The sequence below is a fragment of the Podarcis pityusensis genome (genome assembly GCF_964106645.2).
Source record: "Podarcis pityusensis genome assembly, chromosome: 10".
NCBI lineage: Eukaryota > Metazoa > Chordata > Lepidosauria > Squamata > Lacertidae > Podarcis > Podarcis pityusensis.
In genome coordinates this window covers 4,348,410-4,368,089 of record NC_138035.1, presented here as the reverse complement: position 1 = coordinate 4,368,089, position 19,680 = coordinate 4,348,410, and the positions used below count along the sequence as shown (strand labels likewise).

At 45.7% G+C, this 19,680-nt stretch overlaps 1 protein-coding gene across 1 annotated transcript; it reads left to right on the top strand.

Annotated features, from left to right (window-relative positions):
- The first annotated feature begins 10,278 nt into the window (after positions 1-10,278).
- LOC308486426 (uncharacterized protein) lies at positions 10,279-17,702 on the top strand. The gene is made up of 3 exons (XM_081023269.1): positions 10,279-10,467; positions 15,034-15,178; positions 15,717-17,702. Exon 3 carries the CDS (start codon positions 16,564-16,566, stop codon positions 17,260-17,262), a length of 699 nt encoding a protein of 232 aa, XP_080879395.1. The 5' UTR covers positions 10,279-10,467; positions 15,034-15,178; positions 15,717-16,563; the 3' UTR covers positions 17,263-17,702.
- Positions 17,703-19,680: the final 1,978 nt, after the last annotated feature.

Genomic DNA, 19,680 nt, shown 5'->3' with positions numbered 1-19,680 from the left:
GGCTTGTTCTTGTCTTCATCGTCCTGTATCTCCGTCCCGACGGCAGGAGCTCGAAGAGACAGTGACCAGGATGCGATGGATCTTTTACTATGTCCAGTGCCTTCCTATGGCACCTTGTGGCATAAATCTGCTCTAAGGTGGAGAGTGGGCAGCCAACAATGCTCTCTGCTGCCTTAACAACTCTGCACAACCCCAACCTGTCCCGGGTAGTACAGCTTCCGTACCACACACATAAGCCATAAGTGAGCACGCTCTCAATGGCACAGTGATAGAAGGCAAGCAGCAGTTTCTGCGGAAGATGGTTTTTCCTTAGAATTCTCAAAAAGTACAGTCTCTGCTGCGCCTTCTTCACAAGCCCCCTTGTGTTGACACTCCAGGACAGATCCTCTTGTAATTCAATGCCCAAAAATCTGAACGTTGTTACCCTCTCCACACAGACCCCATCAAGCAAAAGTGGCTGGACATTGCTCTTCTGTCTCCTGAAGTCCACCACAAGCTCCTTTGTCTTCCTTGTATTTATGAGCAAGTTGTTAGCTCTGCACCACTCTGTCAGCCGCTCCACCTCATCTCTATAGTCCGTTTCACCCTCCCTTTCAGAGATGAGCCCAATCACGGTTGTGTCATCTGCAAATTTGACAACCCTATTACTAGGGTAAGCAGCGACACAATCGTACGTGTAGAGAATATAAAGGAGCGGACTGAGTACGCATCCCTGTGGTGTTCCTGTGTTAGTCCTAAGCATACTAGAGGTATAAGGGCCCAACCGAACCCTCTGGGGGCGGTCTGACAAAAAGTCCAATATCCACGCACAAAGTGATAACGGAAGCCCCAGATCTTCCAGTTTAGACATCAGACGTTGTGGTAGAATGGTATTAAATGCCGAGCTGAAATCTTAAAAAAGCAGTCTGGCATAACCCCCCCGCTGCTCCAAATGTGCAAGAACGGCATGGAGGGCAATCGCCACAGCGTCCTCTGTCGATCTTTTCGTTTTATAAGCAAATTGGAATGTGTCCAGTCCCTCTGGTAGGCAGGCAATGACATAATTTCGTACCAGCTTTTCAAAGCACTTCATGATTATAGGTGTGAGTGCTACTGGACGAAAGTCATTCAGATCTTCCGGGTTAGATTTTTTTGCTATTGGAACGATAGTAGAGGACTTTAGGCAGGATGGAACAATAGCCTGGGCTAGGGATCGATTTAAGATCCCAGTGAAAACTCCTGCTAGTTGATCTGCACAGTCTCTCAATACCCTTCCAGCTACCCCATCTGGCCCTGTGGCCTTCCTTGGGTTGATTCCCTTCAATACCTTCCTCATCTCTTCTTTTTCCACAGAGACTACTACATTCCTTTGTACTGATGATGGTGATGGTGGTGATGATGGTGGCAAGGCCTTCACAGGGAGTGGTGGTGGTGGTGGTAAAGCCTCAGCAGGTGTTGCTGCAGATGTTACTTCAAAACGGGCAAAAAAGGCATTCAAATCCTCTGCGAGGGATGCCCCTCCCTCGTCTGCCAGGGAATCCTTGGATTTATACCCTGTTAATTCTTGTACACCTTGCCACACCTGCCTGGTGTTGTTACTTTGTAGATGATTCTCCAGCCGCTGTCTATACGCCTCCTTTGCTACACGGATACCTCTCTTTAAATCCGCTCTAGCTAAGCTGTACAACGACTTATTTCCACTTCTGAAAGCAGTATTTCTTGCCTTTAGCAACCCCTGAACCTCCCTTGTCATCCAGGGCTTCCTGTTTGGGTAGATCTTTATCCGGCGCCTCCGTGTTACATTTTCAGTGCAGAACCTAATATAGTCCAACACTTGCTCAGTATGAGTCTCTACATCCTGTTGGGCGAATACCTCCCAATCGGTGTCATGAAAACAGTCTTGTAGTTGTTGGGATGCTTCAGCTGGCCATATTGTCCTTGCAGACGCGGAGACACTCACAATTTGTGCAGCACTCACTCCTTAGCCGAATAGATAACATGTCCTGCCGACTATAAACAAGTCTATTTTGGCAGGACAAAAAAGCCAAATTCTGAGTTGAGGAGCAACCAGCCGCTGCATCTACACGCGCCGCCATCTTATCTCCATACTCACTATTCTTATCTTATCTTATCTCCATACTCACTTCCGGCTTCAGGGCCCAGCTGAGTGTTGCCATTATCTCGAACTGGGTAACTCCTGTCTAATCTGCTCTGTGTCTGTGTCTCTCCCTGCTTCTGAGACCACTGGAAACGAGGGGGGCCGTTTCTCCCCCTCCATCTCTTCTTCTGAGGAAAGCTGATCTCCTTGAGAACGGATTCCCCCATATTCGGCTTCAGACCATTCCCTGACAAAACACATTGCCCTGTGTCGTTCCAGCCTCTTGCCTCCCTTGCTCCCTTCTGCTGGTACGTGTACCTGTGTGCTGTATTTCTTTAAATGAAGGTAATGTCTCACAATAGTGAGAATAATTTTAGATATAAAGTACCTTTTGTCAGGGACGCGGGTGGCGCTGTGGGTTAAACCATGGGTCCGTGGTTTGAATCCCTGCGACGGGGTGAGCTCCCATTACTCAGTCCTTGCTCCTGCTAACCTAGCAGTTCGAAAGCATTTCAAAGTGCAAGTAGATAAATAGGTACCGCTCAGGCGGGAAGGTAAACGGTGTTTCCGTGTGTTCTGGTTCACCAGAAGCGGCTTAGTCATGCTGGCCACATGACCCGGAAGCTGTACGGCAGCTCCCTCGGCCAGTAAAGCGAGATGAGCGCCGCAACCCCAGAGTTGGTCACGACTGGACCTAATGCTCAGGGGTCCCTTTACCTTACCTTTTGATAGAGAAGGGGAGAGGGTGACCTATTTGGGAGGAATCCTGCTTGATCTTTATGTATTAAATTTACTAGGCATTTTTTGAGTCTGTTTGCCATCACCTCTGCGAAAATTTTGTAATCGTTGTTTAATAGTGATATAGGTTGATAGTTTTTGATGTTTAATTTATCCGTGTCCGGTTTAGGGATCATCGAAATGTGGGCCTCTTTCCATGTCTCTGGTATCCTACCTCCTCTTAATATATTGTTCATGATGTTACATAGTACTGGCATTAGTTGATTTTCTAGTACTTTATAATATTTAGCTGACAGTCCGTCTGGTCCCGGGGCTTTCCCTGGTTTCATCTTCCTTATCGCATCCTGGATCTCTTCTGCTTTTATAGGTTTATTTAATTGAGTTCTTTCTTCCTCTGTTATGGTCTTCCCACTGTAGTCTTCTAAATATTCTTCTATCCGGGTTATCTATTCGTCTTCCTTTTTGTACAATTTGTCATAGAATTTGAGGAAATTTTCCTTTATTTCTTTTGGATCTTCTATCAATTGTTCCTCTATTTTTATCTTATTTATTACATTTTGTTTTTGCCTTTTTCGCAGTTGCCAAGCTAATAGTTTACCTGTTTTGTTAGCTGATTCAAAATATTTTTGTTTCATTAACTTAATTTTCCATTCAATTTCTTGACTTGTTAGCACTGAATACTGTGTTTGTAACATTTTTGTTATTTGTATGTTTTGTTCGTCTTTTGGGTTTGTTATTAATTTTTTCTCACATTCTCTTAGCTGACTAAGGATTTCCTCTTTCTTTTGTTCTCTTACTTTCCTCTTATAACTATTTTGCTGAATAAGAAACCCTCTTAGGACCACCTTGCTGGCATCCCAGACTACATCTATACTTGTTTCTTTATTGAGATTTAGACTGAAATAGGTTACTCAAGGACAATCTAAGGCATATTATAAACATCATTGAATATCTGGAGTGTAAGAATGAGGTACCTGCGGCGCTGATTTTCATCGATGCAGAGAAGGCATTTGATAACGTCTCATGGCTGTTCTTACTAAAAAGTATGGAGAAAGCGGGGCTAGAGGGCGAATTTATGGAAGGAATAAAATCGATTTATTTGAACCAATCTGCTAAACTGATTATAAAGAATAATCTAACAAACTCATTCAAAATTGAAAAAGGAACAAGACAGGGATGCCCTCTATCCCTGCTTTTATTCATTATGGTATTAGAGGTAATTACGAACAAAATAAGAGCAACACCAGAGATTCGAGGGATCAAAGTTGGAACGAAGGAATACAAACTAAAATCGTACGCAGATGATTTGATGCTATCCCTAGAAGAACCGCAGAAAAGTGTTAGTAAGGCCTTGGAGATATTAGAAGAATATGGCAAACTATCCGGTTTTAAATTAAACAAATTAAAGACAAAAATGTTGACCAAAAATTTGGGAAAAGATGAAAGAGAAAAACTGGAGATACAGAATGGAATCAAGGTGGCTAAAAAAATAAAATATCTGGGAATTTGGCTAACCACAAAAACCATAAATTTAATTCAGGATAATTACTTCGCAACATGGAAGGAGATCAAAAAAGATCTAGATACGTGGAACAGAGTAAAACTTTTGTGGGCGGGAAGGATGGCGGCAATAAAAATGAACATACTCCCAAGAATGATATTTTTGTTCCAAAACATCCCAGTGATTAGAGGTTCCTCAATGTTTAAAGATTGGCAAAAACTCTTTCGAAATTTATATGGCAAGGGAAAAGACCAAGAATTAGATTCAAATTACTTACAGATCGGAAAGAAAGAGGGGGATTCTCGGTACCTAATCTGTAATTATACTTTGAGGCCTCCTGCCTCTTCTGGATTAGAGATTGGATTAATTTGGAAGACACCGATCTGTTAGATTTAGAGGGCTTCAACAACAGATTCGGGTGGCATGCCTATTTGTGGCTAAATAAAGAAAAGGTACACAAAGGTTTTTCAAACCACATTATCAGAGGGCCACTAGATGAAGTTTGGGAGAAAAATAGAAAACTCCTGGAATGGAAAACACCCTGGTGGTTATCTCCAATTGATATTTTAACAACCAAAAAAGCAAATATGGAAGGAGAAAGACTGACATATGAAGACCTACTGATAAGATCAGAGAGTGGATGGAAATTGAGAACATATGAGGAGTTGAAAGACAAATTAACAGGCTGGCTGCAATTTCATCAAATAAACGCAGTATGGAAGGAAGACAAAAAAGCAGGGATAAACGAGAAAAAATCTAAATTCCAGATAGAAATAATTGAAGGTAAATCCAAGTTATTATCTAAAATGTATAACATACTATTAGATTGGGACACTAAAGATGAAGAAGAAGAAGAAGAAGAGTTTGGATTTGATATCCCGCTTTATCACTACCCTAGGGAGTCTCAAAGCGGCTAACATTCTCCTTTCCCTTCCTCCCCCACAACAAACACTCTGTGAGGTCAGTGGGGCTGAGAGACTTCAAAGAAGTGTAACTGGCCCTAGGTCACCCAGCAGCTGCATGTGGAGGAGCGGGGAATAGAACCCGGTTCACCAGATTACGAGACTACCGCTCTTAACCACTACACCACACTGGAAATAAAGGAGGTCGTGACAAAATGGGCAATGGACGTGGGATACAATATAGAATATGATAAGTGGTTGAAATTATGGACTAGTGGAATGAAATTCACGGCATGTGTCTTACTCAGAGAAAATTTGGAAAAAATGATGTATAGGTGGTACATCACACCGGCAAAACTAGGGAAAATGTACAAAACAGGAAATAAGGCTTCCTGGAAGTGTAAAATCAAAGAAGGCAATTTCTACCATATGTGGTGGACCTGCGAAATAATGAAGAAGTTCTGGGAACTTATTTATAATGAGTTTAAAAAAATATTTAAATATACCTTCCCTAAAAGACCAGAGGCCTTCTTACTAGGAATAATTGGGGATGAAATAAAAAAAGAAGATAAGATATTATTCCAATATGCCACAGCCGCCGCTAGAATATTAATTGCACAAAATTGGAAAAGTCCAAATATCCCAACGATCAGAGATTGGCAAACAAAATTATATGAATATGTTGATTTAGCAAAAATGACACAAAAAATCAGAAACCAAAAGAATACAAAGTTTATTAGTGACTGGAATAAATTTATGGTATACATTGAAAGAAATTATAGAGACCTAAAAACTATAGCAGGTTTGATATAAGTCTTACGACAAGTAATCCATTAACAATTAATAGCTGCAGAAAAAAAGGAAGAATTTTTATTAAGAAGCCCGAAATCGGGAGGGAAGGAGGTCAATGGGTGTGTAGAGGAAAGGTTTAAATATCTAAAGATATAAAGATTCAAGGAAGAAGACAAAGAACTGTAATGGATGTTATTTTTGTGCTATGTATGGATACTTCTTTTGAATTTGTTGATTTGTTGTTTTTTTCTTATGGTTTTTTTTTTTACGAGAAACTCAATAAAAAGAAAGTAAAAAGAGAGAGAGAGAGAGAAGGGGAGAGGATGAATCTGGTTTGCTGGTGGTGAGTGAGGATTAGGGCTGGGCGATATATTGATATCTGGTCCAATACTGGTTTCTAGACCACATCTCGATAACCTTTGAAGAACAACTGATGTGGCAATACACTGTGAATCACAGTGTGTGTTTCTGGGATGTGCCTGCAAGCAGCGGCAGAAAGCTTTTCTTCGTGACGTCCCTGCAGATGCTGAGTTGCTGACTTTCCTCCCAGGCAACAGGAAGCGAAAGACACACATCCATTGCCCTGTGTCCTTCCAGCCTCTTTCCTCCCTTGCTCCCTTCTGCCGGTGTGTGTGCCTGACTTAGATATCCTGTATGCTGTATGATTTTACCGCTGAAACTGGATTTGCTCTCAGGAGCTAAGTTTTGTGCCTCACTGGGGACCCAGTGAGAACTGTATGCTTTGAAAGCTCAGTAAACTATTACTGAAGAAGTCCTGCTGCTTCTGTGTGTGTTGTTGTCCTCAGCATGGGAATTGCTCTGAATGTGGTCCCTACCCTGCTGCTACTTAGCTCATGCCCTGGAGTTGCTGTACTTAACATCAAGACGGGTGCATCTGTGTGTGACTGGTTTTTGCACCAAACTCTCTCACCCCCACCACCGCATGATCTCCAAACACTGCTTCTTCACCAGAACATCATCCCTGCCCCCTGCGCATTCTGAAGAAGACTTAAAATGCTGCAATATAATGGGAGATTGTCCCCCAAGCCTTATTGCAAGAGGGAGAATGAGGAGCTGCAGGTACCCAACAGAACATTAAAAATACAGAGACTGAGGTCAGCAGAAAGCGAAGCGAAGCCTACTCCAAGGGAAGCCCTTCAGCTTCCAGCCTGTCCGCTCCCAGAAGCGCTGAAGGAGACTTGCCATTTGGGGATGGCAGAGCTGAATGGAAGCGGGCGAGGAAGCCTCACAATTGCTCCTGCCAGAGGAATAGGGTCACTCACCCCTATACGCAAAGCTGATTGACAGGAAGGAACTCCTCCTCACCCTTGTCACATGCAGCTGGGCTCACTTGCCAGAGCCACCTCGAAAGCCTGACTAGAATTCCCATTGATGAACTGTCTATAGAAAAGGAGGCGGATTCTCTGTTATGTGTCTGTGATTGTTATTAAGAAAATGTATACATTATAGTCCCGAAAGTGTAAAGCCTTGCCTCTAACGTGGTCATGTTGATACCACAAACGTACTGTGTAATGCTTTGAATGTGCTACTGAAACAGACTTTGTAAAACTTTGTACAAAATAACTGCAACAAAGTGAAACTGTTGCAGTGTGCAGTATAGACAACTCCACACTGCCTTCTACTGGGTCTACAATAAAAAAAAACACCCATTTATGACTAAGACACTTTTATTGAATAAACCATTCTTCAAACAAAGTAACAGCCATTCACAAATAAAGACTGACTTCTCCCAGTAAGAGTTCTAATCTGACACTAAGATGGGAACATCTTGTGGGAATGTTCAGGGTGGCAGGAGAGGATATATTGTTTGTTAATATCCTTCCCAACTTGCGGCAGCAATTTCCTTTATGAAACAGAGCGCATTCCCCTTTTTACATGCACAGCAGATAACTGGTTGCAGGCTTGTGTGAGCTTCTCACTATTATACAATTCAGTCTGTCTCAGATTGACTTGTACTGCTTCTGATGGATCACATTCCACACATCTTAGCACAACAGTGGGAACTGTGAACGCCCATACATGCACTGCTTGTTGCTTCCAATGCTGTTTCCTCTGTCCATTCCTGCAGCATCACAAAAGGGACAGCCATTAACAGAATGGGTGCAGCCCAGACCCCAGCACCAGGTACTTTGCAAACACATGAATAATGTCACTATCACCATCCACTTCACAAACGATCCTCACCTGTAACCTCACCCTGCGGCACCTCCTTCCTGACGTCCTCCATGACAGATCTACAAAGGCGGGAAACGGTGGGGTGGAAATTTATAAAAGTATGGTCTTTCTTTTGTTCAGAGTTCCCACCTTCCTCCTGCGTGAGTGGCTTCAGACCCTGCTGCAGAAGGTCTATTAATAAAAGATCAGGGGGGATGTGGGTGGTGCTGTGGTCTAAACCACAGTGCCTCATGGTCTTGCTGATTGGCAGTTTGAATCCCCGCAACGGGGTGAGCTCCCGTTGCTCTGCTCCGGCTCCTGCCAACCTAGCAGTCTGAAAGCACACCAGTGCAAGTAGATAAATAGGTGGCGGGAAGGTAAACGGTGTTTCTGTGCGCTCTGGTTTCTGTCATGCACCAGAAGTGGTTTAGTCCTGCAGGCCACATGACCAGGAAGCTGTCTGTGGACAATCGCCAGTTCCCTCAGCCTGAAAGCGAGATGAGAACTGCAACCCCATAGTCATCTTTGACTGGAGTTAACCGTCCAGGGGTCCTTTACCTTTCTTACCTTAATAAAAGGTCAGGCATAGCAGCCGCTTTGAGCCAGCATTACCTTGGTTGGTCTCTGTTAGTTTCTCTGACTGTTGGGAGACCGACTGTTTCCTAGACAGGCTCCTTGTGCATCCCGTAAGGAGAAGGAGCTATTTTACGATCTTTTCCACCATCATCCCTGACCACTGGTCTTGCTAGCTAGGGGTGATGGCAGCTGTAGTCCGAAAACAGCTGGAGACCCAAATCTGGGAAACCCTGTTCACCTTGAAGGAGAAAGGAGGGCTCACCTGCATCTGGAGGAATGCCAGGTAAGCCCTGCAGGATCAGGCCCAAGGGGCCCCTGTGCAAGGGCCACAGCTTCCCCACAAGTGAAGAAGCTGTAGGAAAGCAGGAGAGGCAGGAGGAGAGGGTGGGGAGGAATAACTGAGAATGAACTTCTGGAGCCTGGGAAGCCCCCTCCCCGCCTGCTCCCTGAAGGTTTCCCAAGCCCCTCCCCTTTTCACTTCAAGGATTGGGGGACCTCAGCATCCCAGGGTTGCTTTGCTCCAGTGGGGGGAGGGAGAGCTATTTTGTTTGCTGAGGGCAGGAGTCACAATCCTGTCACATTGCGGGTGTCAGGCTTTTAGGGGTGAGGCTCAGGTGGGAAAGAGTTGAGAAGGAAAAAAATCCTGGGGTGCGGATTTACTCCGCTGCCCAGCTCGTCAAGGTGCCACTCCCAGCGGGTCCCTCCGGTCAGCAAAAGAAGGAGTCTCCAGCCAAGTTAAAGATGCAAAACAGTGGTCAGCAGACCTGATCTTTCTTTGTTGCAACAAGGTTCAAACACACCAAGAGTAGGTACTCTGAACATATGGTTGCATGAATTTTTAAGACCTCTCCCCATTTCCCACAATACATTTTTCCACAGCATCTTTGATGCATCACAGATTTGTCACAAATCTGGCATTCAGAAACATGAGCCCGTCACCCACCCCTTTCAACACCCCCAGTTTCCCACACCTTTTAACTACCCGCTTCCCCAAAGTACCATAATAATCCAGTAATGGAGAGTCGGAGGAAACAGTCCGATTCATGGTATCCGCTTACTGCTACATTTTTATAGACTTTTTTTCTGAGCCTCTTTGCTGTTGTGCATGGAAGGTGCCTGTGTCAACGGTCATTGTGCTGGCCTTAGTCCGAGGCTGTGGTGGAGAATTGGGGTTTTGGGGGAGTCGTATAACTGTCCCCCGCTTCCTGGTTTGAATAGCACCAATACCTAAAGCACGGGCACACGGCTCATGGCGTTGGGTAGGCGAGGGAAGGATTTTGCAGTGTAACATTGGGGGGGACCCCACTTTATAATTGCATTGCCAGGATCACCCCGTCCCCCGCTCTCCTGATTTACAGGAGGAAGGGGGAGGGGGAAAATCTTCCTCCCCGCCCCGCTCTATTCTTTCCCTCCCCTCCCTGCACATCCTCCTCTCACCCCGCTCCCACAACCCCAAATCCCCTCCCCAATATATTGCTCCTCCGCCTCGCCACCCGACGTCTGTTCCCGGAATAGGGGGGGGGGGATGAACCCTCCTCCCAAACTGCCTGCTTCTCCCGGAAGTGGCTCTTCTGCGCCGGATTGCTGCTTTGCGCCGTAGCTCTAGGGGAGCGCGCTTTCGGAAAGGGGAGGAGGGGCGGCAGGGGAGGACACCCCCCGTGGATGTTGCAGGAAAGGAAAGGAGAATCGGGAGCGAGGACAAAGAGGTAATGGGGTTGCGGGGGGAGGGGAGAAAAGGACCCAGAGACCCCCGCCAGCTCCCAAAAGCATATTTCGTGGGCCCCTTAGGCGCCTTGGCAGCGGCGGACATGGGGCCCCCACCCAGGGGGTCCCCACGAAGGCCTCCTTGCCCCGTTTCCCCCGCACAGTCATCCCTGGGGCCCTGTGGGATCTGCACGGAGAAAGGCGAGCCATGAATGGGTTAATGGGCGCGAGGGACGCCTGGATAGAGACCCCCGTGTGGCACGTGTTGGGCGGGGGGTGTCCTCTGGATTGGGAGATGGGGCGCGCAGGGCGAGGGGGGAGCCCCGCCAAGGCGGCCTCTGGGTGCAGGGGAGACTCAGGGAAAGAGGGAGGGGGTCGAGGAAGTCGGGGGGAGCATCCCTGGGGCGGGGAAGGGCAGCATTGGCGTGGGGGCGGGGAGAGAGAGATACAGGAAGACCAGTCCTTGAGGAGACGTCTTCATCGTGGCGCCCGCGGGGAATCTCTGAAGGGGCCTCCTTTGCTTCTCCATCCAGCCCAGGAATCGGCCACCCCTTCAAAGCGACTTGAGAGGGCTCCCTGGAAAGTGGGGGGGTCCTGTCCCCCCTTCCCTTCCTTCCTGCAATCTCCATCCTCTGCCCGCCCCCATAAGCCCCTGCCCAGACGCAGCGATTCTGCCCAGTCCAACAATTGGTCCCCTGGAGAGGAGAGGAAATTCCAAGAGGAAGAGGGGAGGGGAGAGGCCTTCTCAGAAGCGGCTCTTTGTTTCTGCAATCCCACCCAGGAAGCAGCCAGAAACCTTTTCCTCTCTCTCAGGCTTCCATCTTTAATGTCTTTTCATTGAGGATGAGGATAATGTACACCTGTCATCAGAGACAGGGGTGCAGAGTCCATGGAATGGCTCTCACAACTGATATAGAAGTTGCACCTCAAAAGCATTTCTGTCCCTGTTATTCTTTGTAGGCAGTGTCAAAGTGACTGACAAGCTGAGATTCTTCCCAGTCAAAGGCCCCATTTTCATGGTAGACAGTGCTTGTGGCTGGAGGCTCTACATATAAGGTGTGCCTATACAGGCCAAAGACTGCCAGTATTAGCACCGGTGAGGTGTGTGACCTCCCCTAATTTACAGACTGTATGTGAATGAGAGTTTGTGGGTGGGATTACTGTTTATGGCATCCCCGTGATTTTCTCCACCCATAACATTTCATGAACTGATATTGCAGTACGAATTCCAAAATATCTACAAAAAAATCACAGTATAATAAGAAGGATTGTAGTATTTCTACCCTGCCTATCTGGCTGGGTTTCCCCAGCCACTCTGGGCAAATTACAGTACATATAAAAGACAGTAAAACATCAGACATTAAAAACATCCTGATACAGGGCTGCCTTCAGCTGTCTTCTAAATGTCAGATAGTTGCCCATTTCCTTGCCCTCTGCCTGCTTCCCTGTAACTTCGCTTCTCAATGGGGGTGGGGGGGGTGTTGAACCAGCAGAAGACCCTCGAAGGAGGACCTCAGTGTACAGAATGAGCGATGGGGGTGGAGACGCTCCTTCAGGTCTACAGAGAGTGAGGCTGTAGGGCTTTAGGTCGATGATCTTGCTCCTCCATAATGATCTCCAGAGCAAGTCCGACATACAATTAGCAGAGTAGGAAAAAAAGCTCAGAGACAGCAAAAAATTCCTTCAGCAAATAAATTTGTGACAGAAGGCATAACAGGAATCTATGCCTGAAAAATGCAACCACAGCAATTTAAAGGTCAGCACCAACAATGTGAATTGTTCTCAGAAATGTACAGTGGTGCCTCGCAAAACGAAATTAATCCGTTCCGCGAGTCTCTTCGTCTTGCGGTTTTTTCGTCTTGCGAAGCACGGCTATTAGCGGCTATTAACGGCTTAGCGGCTTAGCGGCTATTAACGGCTTAGCGGCTTTAAGAAAAAGGAAACAAACTCGCAAGAACTCGCAAGATGTTTCGTCTTGCGAAGCAAACCCATAGGGAAATTCGTCTTGCGGAACGACTCGAAAAACGCAAAACCCTTTCATCTAGTGAGTTTTTCGTCTTGCGAGGCATTCGTCTTGCGGGGCACCACTGTACTGGGAGTCAGTGAAGATCCTTTCGGACTGGTGTTATGTTGTCTCAGTGGCTGCTCCCATTCTGTTGTCTAGCTGCCACATTCTGGATTAGTTGCAGTTTACAAGTCACCTTCAAAGATGGCCCCATGTATCACATGGCAGTCGTCCAAGCGGGAGATCACCAGAGCATGCACCACTCTGGGGAGACAGTCTCCAGGCATGTAGGGTCTCAACCAGCATACCAGATGGAGCTGGCAGACAACTGCCCTGGACACAAAATTGACCTGCGCCTCCATGGACAGCTGTGAGTCCAAAATGACCCCCAGGTTGTGCACCTGGTCCTTTTGGGGCACAGTTACCTCCATCAGGTCTAGGGAGTCTTCCACATCTGCCTGCCCCCTTTCCCCCTGGGACAGTATTTCTGTCTTGTCAAGATTCAACCTCAATCTGTTAGCCGCCATCCATCCTCCAACTGCCTCCAGAAACTCACACAGGACCTTCACTGGTTCCAATTTAAAAGAGAGGAAGAGCTGGGTATCATCCACATACTGGGGAACACGCAGCCCAAACCCGCTGATGATCTCTCCCCGTGACTTCGTATAGATATTAAAAAACATGGGGGAGAGGACTTAGCCCTCAGGAACCCCACAAGTGAGAGCCCAGGGGTCTGAACACTCATCCCCCAACACCACTTTCTGGACATGGCCCAGGAGGAAGGAGGGGAACCACTGCATAGCAGGGCCCTCAGCTCCCCTAGAGGGTCCAGAAGGATACCATGGTCAAAGGTCTCCAAAGCTGCTGAGAGATCCAGCAGAACCAGGAAAGAGCTTCCCTCTTGGTCTCTAGCCCATAGGAGATCATCAAGCAGTGCAACCAGGGTTGTTTCAGTCCCATGATGAGGCCTGAATCGCAATCAGAAGGATAATGGTGGCAGAAGCTTTCCTGGTCCTGCCCCTCCAAAAGCTCCAGGCCCAAGACTTTCATTAGCTTTCAAGGGGCCATTGGAGTTGCTGGAAGGAGGTGTGCAGGGCACCATCCAACATTCTTAGAGAGTCCATTCTGGATTTGTGTAGGTTTTCCTCCATAGCATTTTCTTCTCCTGAAGATAACTCAAGAGGAATAATAATAATAATAATAATAATAATAATAATAATAATTCATTATTTATACCCCGCCCATCTGGCTGGGCTTCCCCAGCCACTCTGGGCGGCTTCCAAAAGAATATTAAAATACTATAATACATCAAACATTAAAAGCTTCCCGAAACAGGGCTGCCTTCAGATGTCTTCTAAAAGCCTGGTAGTTGTTGTTCTCCACAGGGAAGGTGCCACTACCGAGAAGGCCCTCTGCCTGGTTCCCTGTAACTTGGCTTCTCGCAGTGAGGGAACTGCCAGAAGGCCCTCGGTGCTGGACCTCAGTGTCCAGGTGGAACGATGGGGGTGGAGATGCTCCTTCAGGAAGTGAGGGAACCATGGCCCAATGGGAAAATTTATGGAAGATCAATTGGAAATTCACAAACTGTTACACAATTAGAGAGAACTTTCAAAAAATGCAACATAGATGGTATCTAACACCATGGAAACTTTCAAAAATGTATAAAAATGTGTCAAGTAATTGTTGGAGATGCGGAGACTCAGGAACATTCTACCATATGTGGTGGATATGTAGGAAAATACAGGTATTCTGGGAGAGTATACATGCAGAACTGCAAAAAATGCTAAAGATCTCTTTCAATAAAAAACCAGAGGCCTACTTCCTGGGAATAACAGATCTGGATATTCCAGAAAAGAGGAAGGGTATCTTTTTATATGCGATGGCGGCAGCAAGAGTTTTGATCGCAGCAAAATGGAAGAGTAATGAAATCCCCTCTATACAAGATTGGATCCAAAAGCTGACAGAATATGCCGAATTAGATGGTTTATCAGAAAAAATAAAGTATAAATCAAAACAGGAATTTGTTTCTAAATGGGAGGTTTTCAAAGAATATCTGAAAAATAAATATAGTAGTTTAAATTCTGTTGCAGCATTCGAGGAACTTCAGTGATAGTTGCTAGGTAGATAGAAGAAATTAGATTTATTGAGAATAAGTTTAATTATGAAAAAAAATGTGTGTAGTGGCAATACTTAATATGAATTTGAAATATGGAATAGACGGGAAGTTGGGTCTTTAGTGTTAAGACCAATAGATGTTTTATTGTTTGCCAAGAAAATTATGTGTCTATGGTTATTATTGTAATTTGTGTGTAATTTGGTATTTGTGTTTTTGTGTGTGTGTGTGTTTTTCTTGTTGTATGTATAAATAAATAAATATTATTTTTTAAAAAAAAGAGGAAGTGAGGGTGTGCACCAAACTATTACGACCAGAGATTTCCTTCTCGATGGGCTTCCTTCCCCGGTTGACGAGCCCCATCTGCCCTGACTTTCCTCTGCAGAATGGGCACAATCTGCCTTCTTGACTGTGGGATTCACTGTTGTTCTCATCCTTTCCATCCACCAGAGCCTGCCATCACCTGCAGCAGAATTCCCCAACCCACCAAGAATTTGAGACCCAGCAGCTATCCTCACCTGGTTTAGCAGGCCGGTTGAAGCCATTCCTGGGATTGTGGCCCCTATTGCATGCTGACAGCTTCCGGAAGCCAAAGGTGAGAGCTGAGTGCAGGGTGGAGACCAGTGGTGGATAAATTACCCCATAAGGTGCATGACATTTCCCCCACCAAAGGTACTACCGCTCGCCTAACACCCCATGACATCGTATGATTATGATCTTTAAGACAGAACAGGAATAAATTCATGTCCCCAGAAATAACACAACTTCAGGCCATTAGTGAATCAATACAACATTTTCAAGGTACTACACATTCCACTAACGACAGTTTATCTATTTGCCTTGAATATCCTGCTTTTCAGTGTCATTTTAGGATAGTCCTGCGTCAGAAGACGGGCACGAGATCAGACAGCACATCACTCTTTAAAGAATCATGTTGCTTTATGAACATTGATTGAGGATTTGGAAAGGTGCTCTTGAATTACTATCATTTGATGACATGGCAACTTCAGTTCCTAAAAATTGGGAATATGGGTAGGAGGTGAGGGAGTGTAGGAGACGTTGAAATAGGAGAAGGTGCTAATGGAGGTTGATGTGTTCTCTTTCCCTTAATTCTCTTCCTTGAAACCCAACAGGATTTACTTTCCTCCCACTCTGAAGAAGGGGATGGAGAAGACAGTCAAAACTCCAGGGAATGGTGCACCTTTCGTTTCATTAGAAATAGAAATTAAAATGTAGAATATTCTTCATTGAATGAGCACACATAGTTCACATCAACGACCTCCAACAGGGGAGATACCATTTAAAGGTATGGAGTGCAGAAAGATCGTTAGCAATAATGGAAAACTTAGAAGGCATCAACAGAATAGCACAGGGGAGAAACCATATAAATGTATGGAGTGTGGAAAGAGCTTCAGTCAGAGTGGATATCTCAATATTCATCAACGGACTCACACAGAGGAGAAACCATATAAATGTATGGAATGTGGAAAAAGTTTCAGTCGGAGTGAACACCTCAATATACATCAACAGACCCACACAGGGGAGAAACCATTTACATGTATGCAGTGCGGAAAGAGCTTTAGTGATAATGGCAAACTTAGAACACATCACCGGACTCACACAGGGGAGAAACCATTTAAATGTATGGAGTGTGGAAAGAGCTTTAGTTTCAATGCAACCCTTAGAATACATCAACGGACTCACACAGGGGAGAAACCATATAAATGTATGGAATGTGGAAAAAGGTTCAGTCGGAGTGGACACCTCAATATACATCAACAGACTCACACAGGGGAGAAACCATATAAATGTATGGAGTGTGGCAAGAGCTTTAGTGATAATGGCAAACTTTGAACACATCACTGGACTCACACAGGGGAGAAACCATTTAAATGTATAGAGTGCGGAAAGAGCTTTAGTTTCAATGCAACCCTTAGAATACATCAACGAACTCACACAGGGGAGAAACCATATAAATGTATGGAATGTGGAAAAAGTTTCAGTCGGAGTGGACACCTCAATATACATCAACAGACTCACACAGGGGAGAAACCATTTACATGTATGCAGTGCGGAAAGAGCTTTATTGATAATGGCAAACTTAGAACACATCACCGGACTCACACAGGGGAGAAACCATTTAAATGTATGGAGTGCGGAAAGAGCTTTAGTGATAATGGAACCCTTAAAAAACATCAACGGACTCACACAGGGGAGAAACCATTTAAATGCATGGAGTGTGGAAAGATCTTCAGTCAGAGTGGACACCTCAATATACATCAACGGACTCACACAGGAGAGAAACCTTTTAAATGCATGGAGTGCGGAAAGAGCTTTAGTGATAATGGCAAACTTAGAACACATCACCGGACTCACACAGGGGAGAAACCATTTAAATGTATGGAGTGCGGAAAGAGCTTTAGTGATAATGGAACCCTTAAAAAACATCAACGGACTCACACAGGGGAGAAACCATTTAAATGCATGGAGTGTGGAAAGAGCTTCAGTCAGAGTGGACACCTCAATATACATCAACAGACTCACACAGGGGAGAAACCATTTACATGCATGGAGTGCGGAAAGAGCTTTGGTGATAATGGAAAACTTGGAAGACATGAGCAGACTCACGCAGGGAAGAAACCATTTACAAGCATGGAGTGCGGAAAGAGCTTCAGGTAGAATGGACACCTTAGAAAACATCAGCAGACACACAGGGGAGAATCTGTGTAAATGTATGGACTGTGGAAGGAGCTCCAGTCAGAGTGGAACCCTTGATTTATGTCAACAAACTCAAACAAAAGCCAAACCTTATAAATATCAGGAAAGTAGATAGAGCTTCAGTCCTAGTGGAAATTCTAAATCAACAGACTCACGGACAGGAAGAACTTTACTACTTGAAACCCTTCAAACCATCAACAAACTCAAAGAGGAGAAGCAGTTTAAATGAAAAGATTGCAAAAAGTGCTTTATTTACAATGGATTGTTTAAGGAACATCCAGAGATGCTCACATGTAAGAACCCATTTAAATATATAGTGTGTGGGACGTCTTCCTCTCAGAGTCCACTCTTTTATTCACAGAAATGAACTCAGCAGGAAATTGGTCTTTGAAACATGTTGTGTATGTGAAGTTCTGGTAATTATGTGTAAAACTGTATAGTAATGAAATATTGAAGGCAATGTCAAACAATGTGATTATAATCTAAGATGTAATATCCCTTTCGATAGAAAAGGGGAGAGGGTTTATCTGGATTACTTGGTGGTCAGTGAGGGCTGGGCGATATATTGTCCATTACTGGTTTCTTGATCACATCATGATAATCTTCCAAAAACAACTGATATGGCAACACACCACAGATCACAGTGTGTGTTTCTGGGATGTGCCTGCAAGGAGCGGCAGAAAGCTTTGCTTCGTGAAGTCCCTGCAGTTGCCGAGTTCCTGACTTCCCTCCCAGACGACAGGAAGCGAAAGACACACATCCATTGCCCCGTGTCCTTCCAGCCTCTTTCCTCCCTTGCTCCCTTTTGCTGCCTGATGTGTCTCCACCTGATCTAGATATCCTGTGTGCTGTATTTTTTTTACTGCTGAAACTGGATTTGCTCTCAGGAGCAAAGTTTTGTGCCTCACTGGGGTCCCAGTGAGAACTGCATGCTTTGAAAGCTCAGTAAACTATTACTGAAGAAGTCCTGCTGCCTCTGTGTGTGTTTTTGACCTCAGCATGGGAATTGCTCTACACCTGGCCCCTACCCTGCCGATACTTGGCTCGTGCCCTGGAGTTGCTCTACTCATGCATGGAAGACGGGTGCATATGTGTGTGACCGGTTTTTGCACCAAACTCTCTCACCCCCACCACCGCATGATCTCCAAACACTGCTTCTTCACCAGAACTTCTCCTTGCCTCCTACATGTTCTGAAGAAAACTTAAAATGCTGTAATTTAATGGGAGATTTCCCCCAAGCCTTATTGCAATAGGGGGAAGGAGGGGCTGCAGGTAACAGGGAAGTCTCCTGGGGGGCCCATCTTCCCTCACGAACCCCATGGGGCAATCCCAGAGCTCCTGCTTATTCTGGGGTTTGGGGAAGATAGTCCTTTCCCATAGTCCCAGAAGTTATTATTCTTCCTGCCAGAGGACCAGTGTGCATATTATTATCGTACTGATTTTACTGTTGTTGCTGCTTTTGCTGTCATGGACTGGCTGGGTGAAGGGGGGGGAGGCACCAGCTGGGGGACACCCAAGGGAAGAAGGCTCGGAGTCCGGGTCTTGTATGCCTCCAAAGGCTATCAAAACTCCTAGGTCTGGCCAATTAAAGGCTGATATGGGAGCCATTGGGAGCCAGGTCAGTTCTTTCATTTTCTCCTCTCCTCTGGATAAGTGCTCTTTCTTTTGGGGTTTGATTACTTCTGCCTCCTTCAGTGCCCACTGCATCCTCAGCGAGGTACAACATTTTCTTTTGAACTTACGTAGGGTTCTCTCTGAGGACTGCTACCCAGGAGTCTGAGTATGCAAACTGCTCCAAACATCCAGGGTGTTTTGTCATGCTTCAAAAGCCTTCAAGCAAAACACAAAGTGAGAAAACTCCACCCCCTTCCTCACAACCCTCTTGGCCGAGCTTGAGACAGTACATAGACATTCATAGAGCTGGGAGCCTGCTGTTGCCTGGTTGAGGCACCCACAGCTAGCAGTCCACTGCTGCCAGGGAGGGGGGGGGGGTCCACAAACACAGAGGGAGAGAGAGAGAGAGCTGGCCCTCCAGCCCAGCTCCCCTGACTGAGCTGGAAACACAAGCGTCAATGCAAAACACACAAAAAGAAATCTCCCCCCCCCCAAAAAATGTGCAATTTAAATGTGAGCAAAACACACAGAGGAGCCCCCCCTTGCCTGAGACACACAGAGAGCTGGGGGGGCCACTGCTCCCTCAGTTGAGGCACCCACAGCTGGGTGGGTTCAAAGAAAGCCTCAATTTATCCGAGTCACAGCACCAAATGTTGTATACAGTGGTACCTCGGGTTACATATGCTTCAGGTTACAGACGCTTCAGGTTACAGACTCCGCTAACCCAGAAATAGTACCTCAGGTTAAGAACTTTGCTTCAGGATG